General features: G+C 37.7%; 1 protein-coding gene across 1 annotated transcript in view; it reads right to left on the bottom strand.

Moving 5' to 3' along the window:
* Nucleotides 1–8,131: 8,131 nt before the first annotated feature.
* LOC128132335 (uncharacterized) overlaps nucleotides 8,132–25,005 on the bottom strand; it is a 47,051-nt gene continuing 30,177 nt past the window's right edge. The window contains exon 3 of the mRNA XM_052768860.1: nucleotides 8,132–8,221. Within this exon, the coding sequence (XP_052624820.1) occupies nucleotides 8,132–8,221 (90 nt within the window). The remainder of the gene's footprint in view (nucleotides 8,222–25,005) is intronic.

Here is a 25,005-nt window from a genome sequence, read left to right on the forward strand (position 1 = left end):
ATCAGGGCTAGGGTTGACCCGAGATTATTATCCTCAAGGATTAATGATAGTCAAAATGGCCAGACGAAAGGCCAGCAAAGGTGGTCAGTGGATGGTTGGTCAACCAAGTAGAGTGTTGACAGCAGTTTGCAGGGCGATTGGTCGTAGAGAGACTTCGAGGATGAGTTTAGTTTAAGTGGGGGAGAGTTGTAACGCCCCAATTCTGTTATGCTATGTAAATGTTTATTTTTCCAAGTTTTTCAAGAGGGACTCGACGAGTCTGTTGCCCGACTCGTTGAGTAGATAAGGGATTTCGAGCACGTGTAAGTGGGCGACTCGACGAGTCCATATCCCGGACTCGGTGATTCTGCCAGTCTGGAAGAAACCCTAGATCCACGGGTTTGCACCCTATATAATCCCTCTTATGTGCCCAATCTGGCCTCCCTCACCCTCAGAATGTTTCATAGCAACCCCTTAACCTATCTTGAGTGATTTTGGGCATTTTTGTGTAAAGAGTGAAGATTGGAAGAGAAGAGGAAGGCTAGATCCAAAGGAGAAGAAGGGAAACAAGATCTTGCATCTATTTCAGATTCATTTGAGGTATTAATCGAACTCCTTCTGTTCCTTGGTTGCTTCTCTTTAGAAATCTCATTTAGGTTACCTTTTTGCCCATTTATGAGCTTAATCTAGTAAAGGAACTTGTGGAGTGGTATAGCTTTTAGATCTAGTCATATTTCTGTCCCAAAAACCCAGATCTAATACCTTTATTGAACCTTGTTGTATAAAAGCCCTAGATCTAATCTTATTCATGCATTTTAAGCCTTTAAACCTCTTTAGAGGTCTATGTTGTGACATCCCCATTTTTACGGCAAGAAAAGACCGATTTTGTTTATGCTTTATAAAAATCAGAGTATCTGTATTAATAAAAAAGGTTGTGGAATTTGTTCCCAGAAAAACACGATAATCGGTCATCAAAGCATTTCTAAAGAAATATATTTTTATTCACTTTTAAAACATTTGGGATGTCATCGTCAATACAGAAACATAAGCATAAACAGAACTTACATTCATTTACACTAGTGATCTACATCTCTTTTAAATCTCTCAGTGTAATGTGACTTCATATCAACACCTGTGATATAAATAAACTGAGTGGGTCAGGTTGGGAAACCTGGTGAGTACATAGGGTTTTCAACCCACAATAATATAATTATTATGTTTAAACAATCAAACAATCAACCCAATTACCCATCCCCATTATCTTCTTTATTCTTAACGATCTACCCTAAGAATCAGCTATTTCTCATTCATTCATTCCTAAGGATCATCCTAAGGAAACAACATAAAGTCCATTGTTTCCAATGACACATTGGTCAAGTGCAGCTGCTAATATTGTCACTTAGGCATAGCTGCCAGAATCGGGACATTTTCTATGAGACGTTTCTGCCGGTATTGTCCTTTAAACACTACTGTCATGGTCATAAGGCTCCCTATTAGGCACAACTTCCGATACTGTCCTTAGAGCGCAGCTGCTAGGATGTTTACCGTAGATCTAAATCATCTACGGGTTGTGGCGCAGCTGCCAGTGCTCATCTATAGGGTACTAGGTCCACTGCTGCTAATGTATACCTATAAGGCACTAGGTCCGTACTACTAATGTTCCTCTATTTTAGCTTTTATCCCTCATCATTCATCTACCCATGTTTTACCCAACATATTTTGTAGATATAAAATACTTTATACAGTTTACATCATTTAAAACATGTATAAAAATCTTTCACCAGCATAGACAGCAAGTATTCAGACAATATGCACACATAACACGTAATTTATATTAAAATACTTCATATCTATGTGTAAGATGAAAGGGACCATGCACTCACTTGAAAAGGTGGTGATTCCGAACTCAGACAGCGCTTCGCTTCTTAAAAAAAATAATTTCCTTCGACAAAACCTAGTATTATTACAAGTCGAGTTTAGTCTATTATTCGCCGAGACTAATTAATAGTCTAGCTATTATTACTATTATATAAACGTTAAATAACACTCAATATAACTCATAATAATAGCCCAAATAATTATTTTAAGGTCCTAACAATGTTACTATAATTGAATAAAAGCTATATTAAATATAGTATAGGCGTAGCTCACTTACAACAGGTTTTTATTAAAAACCGAGCTTCGCTGGAGCAGCGTTTCCGAGCCGAAAGCTTTTCTTCTCAGAGCCGTCGGGCGCTCCGGGGATTTCTTCTCGTGCTAGGGAGGTTCCCTAGACTTGGGAGGGGTTTAGGGAGGTTAGAGAGAAGTTAGAGAGAGAAAGAAATGCTTATGGTGTGAAGAAATAATGAAGGGTTCACCCTTTATTTATAGAGATTTTCTAGTAAAGTAGCCGCTAAGTTTTGTCCGTATCTTCCACGTACGAGCTCCGTTTTCTACGTTCTTTATATCCACGTGTTGGTATTTACGAGGACTACAACTTTCATTTAGACCTCGTCGGCTAATTCTCCTTCTATCTCAGATTTACAAAAACTGTATCGTATTTATCGCGCTCGAAGAGTAGTGACTAAGCTTCGTCCATATCTTTCGCATACGAGCTCCGTTTCCGACTTTATTTATATCCACGTGTTAGTATTTACGAGTACTACAACTTTCATTTAGACCCCGTTGGCTAATTCTCATTCTATCTCGGATTTATAAAACTGTATCGAATTTATCGCGCTCGAAGAGTAGAGACTAAACTTCGTCCATATCTATCTCATACTATATCCGTTTTCGACGTTCTTTATATCCATGTGTAGGTAAATATAATATCTACAACTTTCATTTTGACTCCGTCGGCTAATTCTCGACCGATCATAAATTTAACAGTAGGAGACGTGTAGACTGTTAAATGACCGCGAAGAATTCATAACTCCTTCATACGAACTCCATTTTCATCCATATTTTTACCTTTGAGTTCCTATTAATGAGATCTTTAACTCTCATTTAGGTCACGTAAGCCAAAAACCGCTCGAACTAAAATTCGAGTTTCGGGCTGTACACTGCTAAGCCGAAACTTTGAAAAATCATAACTTCCTCATACGAAGTCAGATTTGGGCGTTCTTTTTATGTATTTTCTCGTTTTAACATACTCTACGACTTTGGTTCAGATAACTAAGGCTAAAAAGTCTTCTATCGTAAATTCATTTTTTACGCTTCCCGGTGTCGTGCCGATTTTGCCGTAAAACTTCGACGGGCCATAACTTCTTCGTTATAACTCGGATTTCGGCGTTCTTTATATGTATAGAAACCTTGTAAAATATACTATAACTTGGTTAATATTATTTATTCTAAATAATCTTTTGCCGAAAATTCGTCTTCGACCCCTATTATCCCTAAATTGAGTAGCCTGGATCTACGGGCGTTACATATGTGCACGTAAAGATGGAATCTTTACGTGCAAAACAAGCCTTAGGAGCCCAGATCTATCAGTTGGATGCGTTGGTTTTGAGCAGAATCGTTTGGATAGTAATTGCATGCATGCGACTCGGCAAGTCATTCTTCGGACTCAGCGAGTCGAGACGTGAGTCCCTGAAGTTTCCCATGTCGAGTTATGCGAGTCTATGCCAAACTTGACGAGTAGTAGCGAGCAGAAGCAAGAAAGTGAGAGTGAGGACTCGACGAGTTGGTGACCCAACTCGACGAGTCAGGTCAACTGTGTGTTGACTTTAACCAATAGGTTGACTTTGAACGGGGGTTAAATAGTCATTTTACCCTCAGTATAGTTATCAGTATTTGATTCATTGTGTTATGGAAATTATAGCCGGGAGATACCGGAGCAGCAGCAGATAGTTTCCAGAGCAGTTCATTTACCAGCTAGCTTACGAGGTGAGTTTCCCTCCAGTAGGAACGGGTCTACGGCCACAATGCCGACCCGATTAGTTAGCAGTAGTTTCCGGGCTTCGGTCCAATGCAGTAGATAGTGTGTTTGATGCCTTCGTGGCTCAAACAAGATTTATGTGTTATGTGTTCCGGGCTACGGCCTGATGCAATATGCAGTATATGTGCTTATGCTAGATGATATGTGTTACGCTAGTTGATATGTGTTTATGCTATGTTATGATCAGTCAGTTCCGGACTTCGATCCGATGCAGGGGACAAGGTCCTAGTTAGTCCGGGCTTCGGCCCGATGCAGTCTCCGGACTTCGGTTCGATGCAGGGGACAAGGTCCCAGTTAGTCCGGGTTTCGGCCCTATGCAGTCTCCAGACTTCAGTCCGATGCAGGGGACAAGGTCCTAGTTAGTCCAGGCTTCGACCCGATGCAGCTTCCGGACTTCAGTCCGATGCAAGGGCAAGGCCCCAGTTAGTCCGGGCTCTGGCCCGATGCAGTTCTAGACTTTAGTCCGATGCAGTGGGAAAGGCCCAATATGTGCTTTATATGTTGTTGTATGGTATGTGGTAGTTTGGGGGAGCTCACTAAGCTTTGTGCTTACAGTTTCAGGTACTTCCGCAAGTAAAGGGAAGAGCTCGGGATGATGGCATCACACACCACAACTTTAGTTTTTGTCCTGGGAGTTTGTTCAGATTCTTAGTTTGGATATGATGTAGTTTTGATACAGTTTATTCACGACATTTTATATTATGTTTTGAGATTTTTGACGTATGGTTTTATGATATATCAGCCAGCATATAATTTTTAGTATTATTTAAACAAAAATTTTTGGGTCGTATTTTTGGATGTTACAGTTGATCTTGTAATTACTTTTCCTCGTTCTGTAAGAGGCTCACAAGGACCCAAACAACTTTGGGATCCTAAATTTGCTTAATTTTTGCAGGTTATACGTGACGAGCTGTTTGACACCGAATGGTACATTTACAAGGGCTGCTCACGTCACATGACTGGAAGGAAGGAAGAATTGCGAGAATTTCGTGCTCTCAAATATGGTGGAAATGTGAAGTACGGAAACAACTTGTTTGGAAAGATCAAAGGCTATGGGATGATAATGAGCAGAGATTTTTCAATTCGAAAGTTGACGTATGTGGAAGGCTTACAAAACAACCTAATTAGTGTTTCACAATTGGTTGTAGGGACGGGCTTGAAAGTATCCTTTGACGATGAAGGATCTGAGATAATAGAAAAGAAAATGAAAGCAGTTCTCTTAAAGTCGCAGCGAAAAGGAGAAATGTATCCTTTGAATTTGAACCTGATACGAGGGAAGCCTGTCATATAACTCCACCGCAAACACCACCACAAACCACCACTCCACTACCCAAAACACACCCAACACCACCCTTATAACTCCCCTTTAACATCACCATCATCACAACCCTTCTCCTTCGTCAATCCCACCTCAGAACTTAAAGAGAGAAGCAGAGAAAATTTTCAAAAATCACCACCTGCCACCACATTTGGAGCCTTCCCGTCGCCACCTTCCACCACCATTCGCTGCCCTGTTTGGCTGTAGGTATACCCCTCCACCTCCTTTACAATTTCATGTTTGGTTAATGCCATTTCATCAAGTATTGAAGTCACAAGGACCAAATGAATGTAGGTGTATGCATGTGTTCGTCGATGTAAGGAATGCAATGAGAAGGTTCTAAACCTCCTGATCAAAACTTGTATTTCCAAATTAAAACCCAAACATGCATTCCAAATTAATTCCCTTGACCCTCATTTCGATTTTTTTTTCAATATTAGTCCTAAACCTTTTAAACTTCATTTAAAATGTTCAAGACTCACTCCTCTCCTAGAAATACCTTTACATCAAGTCCTAAAACTTAAACTAGTATTTCATTTATTTATATTTAACCCCTCTCTCGGGATTTATTTTCCAAATAAATCCAAAGATTAAACTTATAAATAAAAAATCATTTTACTCCCTTATTTGGAAATTATTAACAACCTTAGTACATTTAATTTGTTTAAATTAGTGATTGGACCCTATACTTTGGTTAAGTTACCAAACAAGCCTCCACATATTAACTTATGTTAATATTTCTTAGGAAATTAAATAAATCTCTACGATTCGTATTCACGGTAATACATCTTGGTTTTTCTCACAACAATTACTCGACAACCACACATTAAGGTGAGTGTTACGACCCTAATTTTACACACACACACACACATATATATATATATATATACATATATATATACACACACATATATATATATATATATATATATATATATATATATATATATATATATATATAAGGGGGGGGGGGGGGGTTGAAATACATGTATTATATCATATATACACGTGCCTAAATCTTTTGTTTATACAAACAACATCATCATCTTTATGCCATATAAATCATACAAAAGTATTATTTACTACTCTACTACTTATGGTACGAGGAATCTAGTTTGAAGGGCCGTATATGGTTGTTGGATTTCAGAACAACTTAATTTGCTAAAATGATCATGCCCTCCGGTGTTTCATGTCTGGCCCTAGTCTGTACATGGTAGTATGTGTACTAAGTAATATTTATCATACAAAATACACATGAAATATCATTATTTTGTGTAAACATATTACTAGTTTTTGAAATATTTGTTTAAACGCTCATATGTTATAAGTAAACAAACTAGTTTTAAACCTCAATATCAATATATGTTATGTTGTTAAAATGATACAACTAATAAAAAAAACATATACTTTCCAACTACCAAAGTGCTATGATTGTATAGATGGTTATCAACTTGGTAGTTTCAACATACATCATTTACACACACACACACACACACACACACATATATATATATATATATATATATATATAGGTTTATATATTTATACAAGTTATAAAACTTGTATCTGAGGCTCATACATGTTCTTGTGTATACTACGCTAATATTTGTCAACTATTTAAACAAGTATCGTACACTTTTACGTTTATGCTTATCAAATATATTTGTTGTTTATCCGTTTATCCATACAAATTTATTAAGATTTATCAAGTGTTTAAACAAGTATCGTACAGTTTTACGTTTATGCTTATCAAATATACTTGTTGTTTATCCGTTTATCCGTATCTACAGTTGTTAAGTACAACCTTGGCAGATTACTTTATCTGTATATCCGTGTATCCATTTATCTATACAACTTTGTCACTATAAACTTTAACTAGATTTAATTATCTAGAAACCACAGTTTAGATTCCTTGCTTTAGCAAACATTTCCAAACACAGTTTTACTTACAACAAAGGCAATATCTTTTTTGGATCATATTAAAAGTATAATTATTACAAAAACATGTGACTCTCAACAACCTTTGTGTTAACCCTCAAACTTACATGTATTCTCAGGAGATCATTAGATAAGCGTTCAGACAGAAGATCGGTCATGGATTATAGACGACATAGCTATCTAGTTTTTGTTATCTGCTTACGTGCTTAAGGCAACTATTGTACTATTATTATATGTAAGAACCCTGTATTCAAACTTAACGATGGAATACAAATGTTGTTTTGTTTATCATTGTACTTGTGCTATATATTCAGTTTACCTGTGATCCATGAACTTAGTCGCACAACCTCGTGTGTTCCGTCGTCTTGGGCTAGGGTGTGACAGAATGGTATCAGAGCTAAATTGGCTATAGAGAACTCATATCCTCAAAAGAGGAACATGAATATAACAAATAGCTTCTAATAAAAGTATTATTAATAATAATACTACTTCTTGGCTACGTACGGTACGAGGAATTTGGTTTGAAGGGCCGCATAGGGTTGTTGGATTTTAGAACGGCTTAATTGCCAAAATAATCCTGCCCTCCGGTGCTTCATGTCTGGCCCTAGTATGTACATGATAGTCTTGAAGTACAAAACACTACTAGAAAACATCCATTTAATGACGCACAAACAATGACACTCGCTGATAGAGGACGCACATTTGTGCGTGCCCTAAAAAATAATGTCAATTTTGCAAAATTTGAAGGATAGAGGACACGCATTTATGTGTGCCCTATAATTAGTTTCAGAAAAGAAAAAAAAGGAAATGTTGAGGGCACCTTTCATAAAATGTGCGTCGTCTAAATGTGTTGCTTTATAACATTTTAATGAAACACACATTTTTAAGGCGAGATTTCACCCGCCTATTGAATCCCAAAAATTAACCCCCCCCCCCCCCCCCCCCCCCCGACCTCTTCCAATTAGAAAGAAAAAGCCCTAGGCCTTCGTCTTCATAGCAACATTGCACCACCACCCAACCTCCGATCTCGCACCGCCATGTGTCTCCAACCATTCTTTCTTGTCGCACTACACCGATAAAAAAACCCCATCACTATTTTAAACCACTCGTGATACGCATCCTCACCCTCTCCTTTAGATCTTCATTCTCTGTAAAAACCCTTCTACCATTGATGATCGAATTGCACTCCCAAAAATTACAGAATGAAATCCCAAAAGAATTATAAAAAATTCCGTTACTAAGAAAAACCCCTAACCACCGGTGGTATTTTCCCTAAAATCCATGGATTCTCTCATGCGATTTTAGCGATTTTCGTTTCCCCCCTATTTTTTTTGGCATCGATCACTTCTTAGGCGGTCTTCGGCCTTCATTTTTATTGTATTTGGTTTCCCTTATTCTTCTCCACCTCTGTTTCCATCTTTCATCTTCAAGTTCTTCTCATCAATGATTCAGACGATTCATATGATTCCAGGTCAAGGAGGAGGAAGAAGAGCTATCGTTCAAGTTCTAGGATTAGAAGCAGGAAATCGAAGAAAGATATGATATATCTATATAATATATGTATGTATGTTGCAGCTGCTAGTTCTCGCAATCCTACTCTAGATAATGCTCTCACCAGACTCCAACGATGTACTTTCATTAACTTTGCGACGCCTGAAGAATGCCGTATTACGAGGTTATGTCGATTTAAACTTCCAAGATTTACAATTCATATGAAAAGTACTGGTACATTATTAGTCTTGGCATTTAAGACTACAATACATTTTAAAAGGAAAATATTGGATTTTTCTGGAACAAACATTACTTTTACAAAGAAAGGATTTCAACATTTCATTCAAAAGCTTACGAACTCACCAACTTAATGGTTGACACTTTTTCAAAACTACGTGTATTCTCAGGGAATCAGTAAAACAGGTAAACAGCTGCTTCTAAGGATGGGACACTAAGGCGTCAAACATTTCATTTTTGTCAACATAATGTAATTGATTTAGAAACATGTAAACTTATACTATGGTGTACCTTTTTCAATTATATTTATGTTGGTTGTGTTTGCTATGATCACTATTATACTCGTTGTTATGATACTGTACATGAAGTCCTCCACCCCGGACGTTTCCGCCATCCTTGGTTTGGGGGTGTGACATGTGAATGCCACCACTTATCCCCTTCTCTTAGTGTCTCCCTTAAGTAACGCCGCCTCTACTTAGCTTCCCCTTTGCTTGTAGCCTACACAAAAAGGTTGACACGCATTTGATTTTGTTGAGTCTGGATATGTCAAAAATTGAACACTGACATTACCTTATGTTCTCATCAACATCGTCTATTGTTGCTGCCCTCACTACATGTTGATTGTGGTTTATGTCCTCACGGTTGTGGATATAGAGATAAAGGCTGTAAATCGACTTCATCATTTTTGAATCTATCTCTAGGTTAAACCTTTTCTCTTATGATCTTGAATTGAAATCAATTTAATTTTAGATCTGTGTCTTCTTCTTTTAAACTGAATTTTGATTGGTTTGTTTGATTTTCTTTTCTTTAATGATTTGTTATTTAGCTCCCGGTTAATTTACCGGTTACCATAGAAAATGATTACTTTTTGATGATGTAAACAAAAATGATATATTTAATTGAACTTCGTAACATAATAATACATGTATTAAGTTAACTTTACAAAGAATTTAGCATTCATATGAATTTAAACAATTTATGATTATTACATAATTATATACAAATTATAAATTTGATATTGGGCTATTGAAATACATAATGGTTATATGAAATTGACATTTTAAAATGAATGTGTTTAATGATATTTTTATATGAATTTCTAACAATTATATTTTCATATGAATTTGTATATTTTATAACTTTATTAAGTTTGTTAACAGTACAATGAATATATTGTTATTTGTATATATTTTTATATGAACTTCAACAATTAATATTAGATATATAATGACCGATGTTCACTATGGTTATTGAAATGATATGGGGTTTGATTTTAATATTCTAAGATGAATGTGTGGAGTATTTGTTTCCACTGCTCTATATCTACATAGTGATTAATAAATGTGTTTATTCTATTACAAATATGGTCATAAAATTTAGATATTTTTTATTTATTTTATAGATTTTATTGTTCTTCTAGTATGAATATTATTTGATAGTTAGTTAGTCATATATAATTTACTGATAATGTTTATATTCTACCATGAATACACATCACTGGGTGGTTCCCGATAAACTATAGCTTCAAAGAACCCAATGAGTGAAGACTAGTCAAGACAAAGAAAAACAGTATTCAAGATCAAGAATAGAAGAACAAGAAGATAATTAGTTTTTTATATAGAACTTATGTACATTTAATGTATTTGCATTCTTTTTTATTTTTTTGTATAGATTCATATTTTGGATTATTTTGTTATGAGTTATATATATATATATATATATATATATATATATATATATATATATATATATATATATATATATAAATTTATGGTTATGTCATTATTCAATAAAGAATCTCATAGGTCATTAATCCTAATACAAATGATTTTATATATTTATATATTCTATTATGAATCTACATTGTTAATTGAATACATATTCTAGTATGAATACAACCTAAAAATTCAAGTTGCAACCTGAAATTTCAAAACTATGTCTTTTTTAAAGTTCAAAATTTCAAATTTTGTAATTTTAAAATCCGAAATTTAACATTTCCTAGATTTTCTTTTATTTCCAAGATTATCACATATTGTAATTACCCTTTTACCCTTATATAATTATTAATTTAATTTTTAATAATATTCTTTATAGAATTACCAAAAATTATTGATCAATCATAACCGTCAAATATTTTGTTACGATGCTCCAGATTTGTCCTCACGTTCTCATTTTATTTGGTGTTCTCACATGAACTATCATATATATATATATATATATATATATATATATATATATATATATATATATATATATATATATATATATATATATAGAGGGTTGAGATTGGTTGAAAACTCATAGTTTCCTGAGAACTAAAAGTAGAGCGTTAAATCAAAACTAATTCATTAAGGGCATGATCGTAATCTTATCGATTTCATTTAATGTTTAATTTTTTGTGTTATTCAACATATTAATAGAAATGTATAAAAAATTACATAATAAATCAAATTTTCGGATTTTTTTTTTAAAAATAGAATTTTTTTTTCAGTTTTTTTAAAGTGCAGATTTTTTAATTTTTTAAAGAAAACATGAATTTTTGAAATTTTTTTTCAAATTTTTGCTGACTTTTAAAAAAATAGTATTTTTCAGTTTTTTTTTTTTTTTTTTTTTTTTTTTAAAGTGCAGATTTTTTAGTTTTTTGATAGAAAGCCTGGATTTTTGAAATATATATATATATATATATATATATATATATATATATATATATATATATATATATATATATATATAACTGCATTTTTTTAAAAAACATTTAAAAATCAATAAAAAAAACTAGAATATTTAAAAATACTATATTTTTTTAACCAAAAAAATCAACATTTTTGGTACATTTATCCATATTTTTACAAATGCATATATGCATATTTCATATACTATAATATTAATAAGAAAACTCATTTTATTTACCAATCTATAAACACAATACAATAAGTATTTTATTCAATACAATATAAAATATAAAAAACAAAAAATGCTACAAAATTTCAAAGCATTTTCATGTTTTCGTGTCAATATTTCCATATTTTCTTCAATTTATCATTTTCCACCTCTTCAATATTCACCACAATTTCTTCCAAATCTACAAGAAAATTAAAAAGAATCTGATTGATGCAAAAACACTCACCAAAATACATATATGATTTACATGTGATCACATATAATTCATATGTGGTTTACATGTGAATCACATGTAATTCATATGCGAATTACATATGATTTACATGTGAATCACATGTAATTCATATGTGATTTACATGTGAATCACATGTAATTCATATGTGATTTACATGTGAATCACATGTGATTCGCATGTGAATTACATGGGATTTACATGTGAATCACATGGGATTTACATGTGAATCACATGTGATTCATATGTGAATCACATGTGATTCATATGTGAATCACATGTAATTCATATGTGATTTACATGTGAATCACATGTAATTCATATATGAATTTCATGTAAATCACATGTGATTTACATGTGAATCACATGTAATTCATATGTGATTTACATGTGTATCGCATGTGATTCATATGTTAATTACATGTGAATCACATGTAATTCATATGTGATTTACATGTGAATCACATGTAATTCATATGTGCATCACAAGTGAATCACCAAGTTAGTATGTGAAAAAATATGTACATGTATAGATACCACGTTAGTAAACTATGTGAAAAAAATATGTACATGTATAGATACCAAGTTAGTACCTGTATACCTGCACATTCCAGGTTGTTTATTGGTTTTGGAGATAGCATTGCATTTGGAGCTGGGGTGATTTCTATTTCTGGAGCCTACCATAAAACTATGTTATTTTGAAAAAACATTTTTCAAACAAATAATCAAAAACAAAATAAGTAATTGTAGCACTTGGTTCCCGGTACGTATTTCTTGTAATTTAAAATTCTTAATTCTTGCATTTTTGCCTTGGACTCGGCGAGTTGAAGGACCGACTCGCCGAGTAGGAGTAGGATGAGATGCAGGGTCTAAGCCTTGGACTCGGCGAGTCGGTTCCTCGACTCGGCGAGTAGTCCCTATTTGGGCCAAAACCCTAACCCGAGTATTGTCACCTTATTTAAGCACATTAACTCGGCCCCTTGTCCTTAACACTTCCAGAGAGCTGTAGTGAGAGTCCCTAGTCCCCCATATTGTGCTTGTGAGTGAGTTCTTGCTTGGTGAAGGGAATTGAAGCTTAGAAGAAGAAAAGAAAAGATCGAAGAGTGCAAGAGAGGGAGTAGATCCGAAATCTACATTGGGAGAAGCTTCCATTCAGGTAGTAAAGTTTCTACCTTGATCTTTAGTTCATTAGATCCCATTTTGTCCCAATTTGGTGGTTTTCAAGCCCTAAAACACCAAACTCCATGTGTTTGTGCTTAATGATCCGAAAGGACTTCAGATCTAGACCTTATGGACGTGTTAGAAGCATAAAGTTGTTGTGGTTGAAGTGATTGAGGACCCCATTGAGTGCATGACCTCTTAAAGAGCTTGGAATTGCATTTTTGAGCCTATAGGGCCATGCATGCTCGTAAAGTTTGCAACTTTACGTGGTAAGCATTCCCTAGGAACATAGATCTATGGTTTTGAAGCGTTGCATGTCTCAGATTCGGCTTATATGGAAAATGGGTCAAGGGACTCGGTGAGTTCTATGAAGATGGCCTTAGACTCGGCGAGTTGGAAGAACAACTCGGCGAGTCCTATGAAGATTCCCTGGTACTCGACGAGTTGTTCTTCAAACTCGGCGAGTCGTAAGAACTGTTACTGAGTCCGAGGGGTTTAAGTGCTGGAAGTCCAACCCTTCGTGTTTGCACGTAGAATTAGAAATCTAACGTGTTACAATAGTCACAGAAACCCAAATCCTCATGAAGGATGCTCGGGTGAGGATTTGGAGGCGAGTGGGAGGTCTACTCGCATGAACTCGGCGAGTTGGGTCGTGAGCCGGTTCTATCGTCCCAAGTAATGAGTTAAAGGTGACTCAGTGAGTGGGAAAAAGGGACTTGTAGAGTGGTACCGGATTAGTGGGAGAAGGACTCGGCAAGTTGGTGCCATGACTCGGCGAGTCCAGTCAATTGGGAGTTGACCTTGACCAAGGAGTTGACCTTGGACCAGGGGTGGGTCAGTCATATGACCTAAGGGTATGTATGAGAGGCTAACCTATGTTTATGATTTATAGCCGGAGGATTTCCGATTCAGCAGTCAAGCGCTTAGCAAGCAAACTTCAGCAGCTACTTTCGAGGTGAGTTACCTTCCAGTAGCGGTGGGTCTACGGCCACAATGCTGGCCCACCAGTAGGAGATGTATGTTAGATGATTGTCTTTGTGATATCATCTAGGTTTGCTACTACCTGATACATTATATGATGGCATGATATGTGATAGTAGTAGAGTTCGGTCGTTAGGACCGAAGGGTAGGTCAGACACCCCAACTATGTCTGACAGTGTGTGATGATATGTTTATATGCCGGTATGATCTGTTATATGTGTTAGTGGTAGTAGGAGAAGAACAGTCCCCGAGGTTCGGTCGTTAGGATCGAAGGGTAGTTAGCACCCCAGAACGACTTGACATGGGTAGTCAGCACCCCAGAATGGCTCGACACGGGCAGGACGACACCCCAGAATGGCCGCATGGGTTGGTCGGCACCCCAGAATGGTTGTACCGGGTAGGTCGGGCACCCCAGAATTGCCTGGCAGTATGTATGCTATGTGATTATTTGGTATGTGGTACAGTGGGGGAACTCACTAAGCTTCGTGCTTACGATTTTCAGTTGTTGTTTCAGGTACCTCTTCTGTCAAGGGGAAGGAGCTGGCGCGGTAGCGGCGTATCACACACACTCTTTTGATTTCTGCACCAAGAGTCATTCTGGGATTTTATACTCTGACATTTTCATGTTTTATGTTTTGGTTTACGGCCATGAGACATGTTTTATTAAATATTATGATCGTATGATGTTTTGTTACAAACGATTTTCAAATCGCTTAATTAAAAACGAAATTTTTGGCCTGTATTTTTGGGATGTTACAAGTTGGTATCAAAGCCCTGGTTTGAGGGATTCGGACACACATTCGGGGGTGTCTGAACTCAAATCGAGGGATTAAAAGATTTTGAAAGAGAAAATGTTTTCTAAGAGGTTAAGTAAAGAGTTTTAACAAGGAACAAAGTGTGTGATGTGCGCGACCGGCCGAGCTCAAGTAAGTATTCCCCAAAGTACCCATACAAGCTTATGTTATGTTTATCAGTTTCAGTAGAACAGCATGCTAGTATAGGACTAAGGATCTAGGAGTGATGCCTTATGTGCCTACTTTATGTGCTTCAGTGTATGAAAATTGCATGCTAGAATTGAGTAGACAGCAGTAGGATAACCTGTTTAGGTTATGCCTGATAGTATGAGTTTAGCACTGTATGCTAGTTCAGTTTCTCTTTATGAGAGCGGAGTTGCTTGAGATTGTTTCCTTTGTCTGAATGCTGCTTGATTTGTGCTTCATGGGACTCTGGGCGATGGGAGTTAGCCATTAGGTGAATACGTCACGTCACATGTGATCAGGGTTGAATAATCTTAGAGTGCTGGATTTGGCCCTATTGCGTAGCTCTTGTTTGAGTCTAACCGTTGTAGGGACGATTTTGTTACTCGAAAGATTATCTGAGCCTCATCGCATGTGATGGTATTCAGGTAATGGCTAATTGGCATTACAAGGAGGCCTTCAGCAGCTGAGGACCGGGAAGAGTGGAGTCAGAGATTTCCCTAGGGAAAGCCTAGGATGAGTATAGCAGTGATTAGCAGTAGTGAAAGGGATCTGGTGGAGTCGAGGTAGTCCTTGATGAAGGTACGGATAAATGTGGAAGGTAGTATGGGCCCGTACTACTGAAAGCAGAGGATCCGTACCCGAACCAAGGAAGGCCAAGATAAGACCAGGGAACTTGTAGTAGATGTGATCCCTCAAGAAGTATCAGTATCACTAACGAATGTTATTTATGTATTGCAGAATGGTGGTACTACGATCGAGGCCGATAGTTGGCAGTTCAGGAGAGGGATCAGGTTCGGGATCAGGTTCCGAGCCAGTAGATGAGGGACTACGCGAGTTCATCACGTCAGAGATCACCAGGGGTATCCTTGAGTCGACCCCCATTATCTTCGGGTCGATCAAGGAAGGGATAGTCGAGTTAATGGAGGATCGCCTCCGGGCATTCATGTCACACCCCGAAACTGAAGGCGGAAACGTTCCGGGGCGGAGGTGACGTCATGCGTAGTATCACAACCAATGTGCATAGAAAACATAGTAAACACAAAACATTACATTACATAGAATCATTTACATTTGTTTGTAAGTAAAGTTATACATGATTATAGATATATACATCCAAAATGAACAAAAGTAAAGACGTGTCTTCTACGTGCCCCGTCTTCGCCAAAAGGATCGTTGGGTACCTATCTAATGTGGACCTGAGAATACAAGCAGTTTGAAAATCAGCATAAAGCTGGTGAGTTCATAAGCGGTTTATTTTTGTAAAAGAACAAGTTTCCTTTGGTTTTCTGAAAAAGTTGTTATCCAAGAAAATCCCATATTTTCTTATAAAAACAGGTTAGTTATCCATTCGTTACACAGTTCGATTTAGAGCAGTTATGTTATCCCAGGAAAAACCCTTATTTTCCTAAAAGTCGTGGTTAGTTCTTAGTTCGGATTGCAATGTACTAGTATCTACTATACTGATAATATTAGATAAGTATTATGAAAGCCTGGTTATCCTACACTCGAATGTCGAATATCTACTATACTTATCCGCAATTTCGAATCTTTGGAGACACTCAGAGGCGCACACTAACTGTATATTCGAAGTTCTGGTGACATCCAAAGGCGTGTTTTAGACGTATTTCCGAAGCTTTGTCGACATCCAAAGGCGTGTATTTTCGAAACTCTGTCGATATCCAAAGGCGTACTTTCGAATTATTTCCGAAACTTTGTCGATATCCAAAGGCGTGTATTAAACATATTTTTCAAAACTCTGTCGATATCCAAAGGCAAATATTAGACGTGTTTTCGAACCCTAACGATATCCAAGGCGTACATTCGAATTATTCCGAGACTTTGTCGATATCCAAAGGCGTGCACTAACTATATTTTCGAAGTCCTGGTACTTATTCGAAGGTGTATCTTATTAGTAATAATCCTAATTTATAATTAGCATGAATCCTTCGTAAATTATAAAATGTAACATAGATTATAACATTTTATAATGAAATCCACAATTAGTCTAAAAGCTAACTCTGCAAGACAAACTGTAGGTTAGTACGGTTTTCGATATTAAAAGCATACATAATTTCAAACGTTTGAACTGAAATAATAAGTTGGAGTACAAGATTTCCTTGTACTTTTGCTTGTATTCCCCTTGAAAACATTTGAAAAACACTGAAAAAGGGTAGGGGTATGAACTCACCAATCGAGAAATGTGTCGGTTTGGATGCTAAACGTCAGTTCGGGGCTTGAGAACGCGCGAGGTTCCTATGTAATATGAAATGATACACAATTCTTTCTAATTAGACTTTGAACCACTAATTAGATATGATTATACACTCCAAGACGCGAAAACACTTCAAATCAAGTGTTCGGAGTGACCCGGGTGGCATCTATAGATGAGTAGGGCATAGATATGGAGTTTGCTCTTCAAGAGTAAACTCCTAAGGGAGTTTTCGGCCCTAAGACCATGTCCCCATGGGTTCATGGCCGTAAAATCATGGATGGTGGGTTCTTGGGTGCTAAATGGTCTTACAACATTTTAGGGATGATGCTAGGCTTAGTTTTAAGGCTATGGAAGTGATTAAACCAACATATGGACCATTACAAGGAGTTTACGGAAGTAAACTAAGATTTTACGGCCGTAAGCTCCCTCATAACCCTTCCTTTGGTGTTTTGATGGTCCTAAATCAATCACCAGTGATTCTAACTCAATATACAAGCCTTGGATGGAAGTTAGGGCACCATTTGACCATGTTATAGGAGTTTACGGCCCATGAACCATTCCTTGGGGGGTTTAAGGCCGTGAACTACAAAAGGGATGGTTTTTATCAAGGTTAAGGTCCCTAACTCATTTGTGGTTGCTTCTAGACATTAGTTCAAGGATTAGGAGGTGTTTAAGGGGCATCTTAACACCTTAAAAGGTGTTTATTGCCTATGAAATGGAGTTTACGGTCCAAGAATGTTCTTGGGCCGTAAAATCATATTTATCCCTCAATTGATAAGGTTTTGTTGTTCTAAGTCCAGTCTTGTAATCCCCTAAGTCATATCTAAGCTCCAAAGGTGGTTTAGAAGGGTTTTGGGTCTCCAATACCCCATCTATGTGTGTTTGCAGCCTAGGACTGTTCTAGGGCCGTAAACACATGATTATGGTCCTATTTCATGATTTAAGCACGAATTTGAAAGCCAAAGATGTTGCACTATGAGTTAGGATAGTTATCTTACCAATTTGGAGCTTGAATTGAGTGATTTTGGACCTAGAACTTGGATTGGAGGAGAGAGAGTGGAAAAGCTTCAAATGAAGCCCACTCAACTTTAAATATGATTTCAATTTGAGACACGGTGGAATTCTACCCGATACCGACGTTAAACGGGGCTTTTGATGAGTTTAGGCCATATGAACATTCCTATGTGCACATACAAACCCTAATGCTTGGATCTAGGTTTCTCTAATTAAACATGCATTGGATCCAAGACTTCTAATAGCTAATATGTAACGACCAAAAATTTCAACCAATTTAAAATTTTCGAAAACAACTCGATTCCATTAAAGTTATTATAAAATGGTTTTCATTACAGTTTATTTTAAGTATTCCCAGAATCTCATCACAACATAAACACGAGGAGCGGTACGATCACGCCTTCGCCTTGCCACGGTCTCCTGAAGAACCTAAAAAACATAAAACCACAACTGTAAGCCCGAAAGCTTAGTGAGATATCCCCAAAATACCAACCACATATACCATACACGCATAACATGCCATAACATATCCGATCACAGAACAGCCATGCACTTTGGGTCTACTATGGGACTGGTCCGCCGCACCGGCCAACAGTCCACCTGGTCCACCCTCCGAGTCTAGCCATATGCCCTGAGTCTACTGTGACATACCCAATTTCACGGCCAGAAAAGACCGATTTGTTTATGCTTTGTTTTCAAAATCAGAGTGATCGTTTAAAGAAAACGGTTGCGGAATTTGTTCCCAAAATAAAATATGATAACCATTTTATCAAAACATTTCTCGAAAAGAATGTATTTTTATTAAATAATAAAACCTCGGGATGTCATGTTCGTTACAGACCAAAAGCATAAACAACATAAAATAGACCTTACAATAGTTATTCAACTACTGATCTATAATCCAAAATCTCTCGTCAAGTCCGCCGACTTATACTCTTGTGTCATTACCTGTAATGAAAAGAAAACTGAGTGGGTCAGGCTTGGGAGCCTGGTGAGCATATAGGGTTTTCAACCCACAATAATACATTTGTTATGTTCAATTATCAAACAATCAACCCAAATACCCATCCCCATTATCTTCTTAAGGTTTCACCCTAAGAACCAACTATCCTTCATTCACTTATTCCTAAGGAATCGGCACGAAATCCATTGCTGCCAAAGTTTATCTATCGAGTACTAAATCCATAGTTATCAGACGCTAACTCCATAGTCGTCGGGGTTTACTCAAGCGGCGCTAACTCCATAGTCACCAAGGTTCACTTAACAAGCGCTAACTCCATAGTCGCCAAGGTTTACTTAACAAGCGCTAACTCCATAGTCGCCAAGGTTCATCAAATAGGCACGAAGTCACATCGTCGCCAAGGTTTATACAATAGGCGCTAACTCCATAGTCACCAAGGTTTATCTAATAATAGGCGCTAACTCCATAGTCACCAAGGTTTATCTAACGGCAGGCGCTAACTCCATAGTCACCAAGGTTTATCTAACAGTAGGCGCTAACTCCATAGTCACCAACTATCCCATCTACCCTTGTTCTACCCAACAATTTTGTAGATATAAATACTTACACAGTTTAAATCATTTAACACCTGTATAAAACTCCAATTTCCATGTCCATCTCAAATAGACAAATAACATATAAACACATAGCACGTATTTCATAACAAATACTTCATATTGATGTGTTAGAAGAAATCAACTACACACCCACACATATAAACAACAATATACTTAATACACTCAAACCATACTTGTATTATTATCGTGTTTATGAAAGGTAGTATACACTCACTTGATCAGAAGATGATCGGACAGCACTACGACTTGCAGAAGTAGTAATCCACCGCAGATCTGGAAGATCTCCACAAAAATCGAACTTCTCGCGGGCAGAGCTTCGGCTCGGGAACCGCACTTCTCGGGATCTTCGGGATCTCGGGACTTGCCTCGGGGCTAGAGAATAATACCGGGGCGTCGGGGTATTTCTGGCACGCAAAACGATGCAAAACGGGAGAGAGAAGAGAAGAAATTGGCAATTGGGTCGGCTGCCCTCGCATCCTATTTATAGGAGGCTGGAGCCTCGGAGTACGCGGGGCGTACTGGTCCGAAAAACGTCACTGCGTGCGTCATCCGAAGCCACTTGCTACGAATGTCGACACTTCGGAGTACGCGGGGCGTACTCGAGTACGCGGCGCGTACCTTGGATCAGACCGGTGACTCCTTCGGATAATGCTTCCGAATTTCCTTTTAAATTTAAATACAAAATGATTAATAAACTTCGGAAATTCATATCTTCTTCATACGAACTCCGTTTTCGACGTTCTTTATATCCACGCGAAGGTGAGACTACGCTCTACAACTTTCGTTTAGACTCCGTCGGCTAATTTTGACTTTTATTTTTTATTATTTATTTTTAATAGGCCGCGACAGAAAACTTCGTTATAAATTCATAACTTCTTCGTTTGACGTCCGTTCTCGCCTAACTTTTTATCGCTTCGATACCAACAACGAGATCTTCGATTCTCGTTTAGATTGCTAAGGCTAAATATCGCTCTAACGTAAATTCACTTTTTTTACGTCGTGCTGTGTCGTGCCGGTTCTGTCGCGAGACTTCGACAGGTCATAACTTCTTCGTTATAACTCGGATTTTGGCGTTCTTTATATGTACGGAAACCTTGTAACATATACTACAACTTAGTTAGGATTATTCATCCTAAATAATCTTCTATCAAAAAGTCATTTTTGACTCTTATTGTCTCTAAATTGACTAGCCCTGATATACGGGTGTTACAATTATCTCCCCCTTAGGATGATTACGTCCCGGAATCATCAACGAAATAGGATTCGTATATTGACTCCATAAGTTATCTCTCCATTCTAAGTAATAACCCTGATGGGTCGTGTCCCGATGACCTCTCATCATAGTCGGACTCAATTGATATGACCCCTAGGGTCGGAATAACAACTATCTTACTAGACATTACCGAAACAATGGTAATGACATACTTGAATAAAACGGAATCAATTACTAGCTTCTTGATAACCTTGTGACTTCCCCCGATCCAAGCGTGAGTCCTGTGCTTCCGATAGTATAGATCTCTACTACCATTCACACCTACTCATACTCGTCCCAAGTATTGTCTCGCAGTTAACCAAGTCACCATACATAAATCATATAATCATTCAACACATCAGATAACAAAACTAGGATTTATATTAATTCTTGAAACTATTACACAAAAGTTCAAGTTCACCCTATACTATGCCTCTAACAGGCTATGCTTCCTAATACAGACTTTACCGACTTTATATATTAATATGAAGTCTTCATCCTTTAACCCTCCCATCCCTTTCTGCTTCGTTGAGGAACATGTTGAATGCCCTTGGCTGTGGAGGTGTGTTTTTCTGTGGGCAGTCTTTAGAAATATGACCTTCTTCATTACACCTATAGCACATCTTCTTGTTAGGTGCGCACTTGTTGGCATAGTGCCCTGTCTTCCCACATTTGTAGCCAGTCATCTCCTCGCTACATTTCCCGAAGTGTTTCTTCTTACACTTCTCACACCACTTAGCCTCATCTCTTCCTCCAGTTTTCGAGAATTTACTTTCTTTATCGATTATTGAAGATCCTTCACGCTTCCTTTTCTCTCCAACTTCAGCCCTTTCCAGACCCTTTTCTTTTATTTGGGTCTCAACATTTTTGGCTGCCCAGATGGCGGCTTTCAGAGTGGTTGCTTGTTTGACTATCGGACCAAAGTCCGCTGGTAATCCATTAGCAAACTTGTTGACCTTGGAAAGTTCAGTCGGAATTAGGTATGGAATAAGCTTCATCTTCTCCGTAAAGCTCGTAGCGTATTCAGTAACGCTCAATTTTCCTTTCTTCAGATTCTGGAACTCATTGTTGATTTCCAGAAGATCCTGCTCAGAGCAGTATTGCATCTTCATTTGCTCCACGAACTCTTCCCAAGACATCTTGCTAGCTTCCCCCTTGGGCATTGAACCAGCCAGTAACTTCCACCAGCTCAATACTCCAGATTTTAACAGAGGGATTGCAAGAGCGGTCTTCTGTCTATTGCTACACTCGCAACTTTCAAACATTGTCTCCATTTCGGAGATCCAGTCCATGACTTGCACCGGTGTCGGGCTCCCAGAAAGACATGGTGGTTTGGATGCCATGAAATCCTTGTACTTGCATCCACGTCCATCATTTCCTCTATCCTGGTTGTTTTGGCAAACTATTGGTGGGTTGGCTTGACCAACGGTCCCACTATAGTTTCCTCCTTCAGAATGCCCTCCATTTACTTCGGGCTCTTCTACTCGAATTGACAATTCCTCGCGATTTTGTCTGATCAGACGTCTAGTTTCTTCCATCTGATTATTCAACATTGCCTGGATCATCACTTGAACTCCGGCCATTGTCATTGGTTCAGGCGCTTCTGCCACAACAGGTATTTGTTCAATTACTGGTACTTGATTCCTGTTCTCATCAGCATTTCCATCTCCACTCCTCGTTCTCACCATTTTTTATCTATACACCGAATATGGTGAAATTAGATCCTTAATCACGATAGATATTCAAATCATCCTTATCACTCCGAAACGTTTATATGCTAGTTCTAATATCGTAGACGTACGCTTAGAATCCTATACACATAAGGTTTCCAGATCCGGTCGGCAACAGACCATAGATCCGAACAAATAATAGCATCAATATAGCTATCACACAAAACATTTAGCACGTAAAAGCATTTTAGGCAATTTTCCTAAAATAAAATAGTGCCTGTGTCAATTTAGGTGTACTACCTAAAATATAATGGACACACTCAACCCGCAATCATTGCTTAGCATTCTAAGTTTAAGTCTAGAAATCCTACAAATTCCTAGTTCGCTTAAACTAATGCTCTGATACCAACTGTGACATCCCCAATTTCACGGCCAGAAAAGACCGATTTGTTTATGCTTTGTTTTCAAAATCAGAGTGATCGTTTAAAGAAAACGGTTGCGGAATTTGTTCCCAAAATAAAATATGATAACCATTTTATCAAAACATTTCTCGAAAAGAATGTATTTTTATTAAATAATAAAACCTCGGGATGTCATGTTCGTTACAGACCAAAAGCATAAACAACATAAAATAGACCTTACAATAGTTATTCAACTACTGATCTATAATCCAAAATCTCTCGTCAAGTCCGCCGACTTATACTCTTGTGTCATTACCTGTAATGAAAAGAAAACTGAGTGGGTCAGGCTTGGGAGCCTGGTGAGCATATAGGGTTTTCAACCCACAATAATACATTTGTTATGTTCAATTATCAAACAATCAACCCAAATACCCATCCCCATTATCTTCTTAAGGTTTCACCCTAAGAACCAACTATCCTTCATTCACTTATTCCTAAGGAATCGGCACGAAATCCATTGCTGCCAAAGTTTATCTATCGAGTACTAAATCCATAGTTATCAGACGCTAACTCCATAGTCGTCGGGGTTTACTCAAGCGGCGCTAACTCCATAGTCACCAAGGTTCACTTAACAAGCGCTAACTCCATAGTCGCCAAGGTTTACTTAACAAGCGCTAACTCCATAGTCGCCAAGGTTCATCAAATAGGCACGAAGTCACATCGTCGCCAAGGTTTATACAATAGGCGCTAACTCCATAGTCACCAAGGTTTATCTAATAATAGGCGCTAACTCCATAGTCACCAAGGTTTATCTAACGGCAGGCGCTAACTCCATAGTCACCAAGGTTTATCTAACAGTAGGCGCTAACTCCATAGTCACCAACTATCCCATCTACCCTTGTTCTACCCAACAATTTTGTAGATATAAATACTTACACAGTTTAAATCATTTAACACCTGTATAAAACTCCAATTTCCATGTCCATCTCAAATAGACAAATAACATATAAACACATAGCACGTATTTCATAACAAATACTTCATATTGATGTGTTAGAAGAAATCAACTACACACCCACACATATAAACAACAATATACTTAATACACTCAAACCATACTTGTATTATTATCGTGTTTATGAAAGGTAGTATACACTCACTTGATCAGAAGATGATCGGACAGCACTACGACTTGCAGAAGTAGTAATCCACCGCAGATCTGGAAGATCTCCACAAAAATCGAACTTCTCGCGGGCAGAGCTTCGGCTCGGGAACCGCACTTCTCGGGATCTTCGGGATCTCGGGACTTGCCTCGGGGCTAGAGAATAATACCGGGGCGTCGGGGTATTTCTGGCACGCAAAACGATGCAAAACGGGAGAGAGAAGAGAAGAAATTGGCAATTGGGTCGGCTGCCCTCGCATCCTATTTATAGGAGGCTGGAGCCTCGGAGTACGCGGGGCGTACTGGTCCGAAAAACGTCACTGCGTGCGTCATCCGAAGCCACTTGCTACGAATGTCGACACTTCAGAGTACGCGGGGCGTACTCGAGTACGCGGCGCGTACCTTGGATCAGACCGGTGACTCCTTCGGATAATGCTTCCGAATTTCCTTTTAAATTTAAATACAAAATGATTAATAAACTTCGGAAATTCATATCTTCTTCATACGAACTCCGTTTTCGATGTTCTTTATATCCACGCGAAGGTGAGACTACGCTCTACAACTTTCGTTTAGACTCCG

Source organism: Lactuca sativa, chromosome 2 (genome assembly GCF_002870075.4).
Source record: "Lactuca sativa cultivar Salinas chromosome 2, Lsat_Salinas_v11, whole genome shotgun sequence".
Classification (NCBI taxonomy): Eukaryota; Viridiplantae; Streptophyta; class Magnoliopsida; order Asterales; family Asteraceae; genus Lactuca; species Lactuca sativa.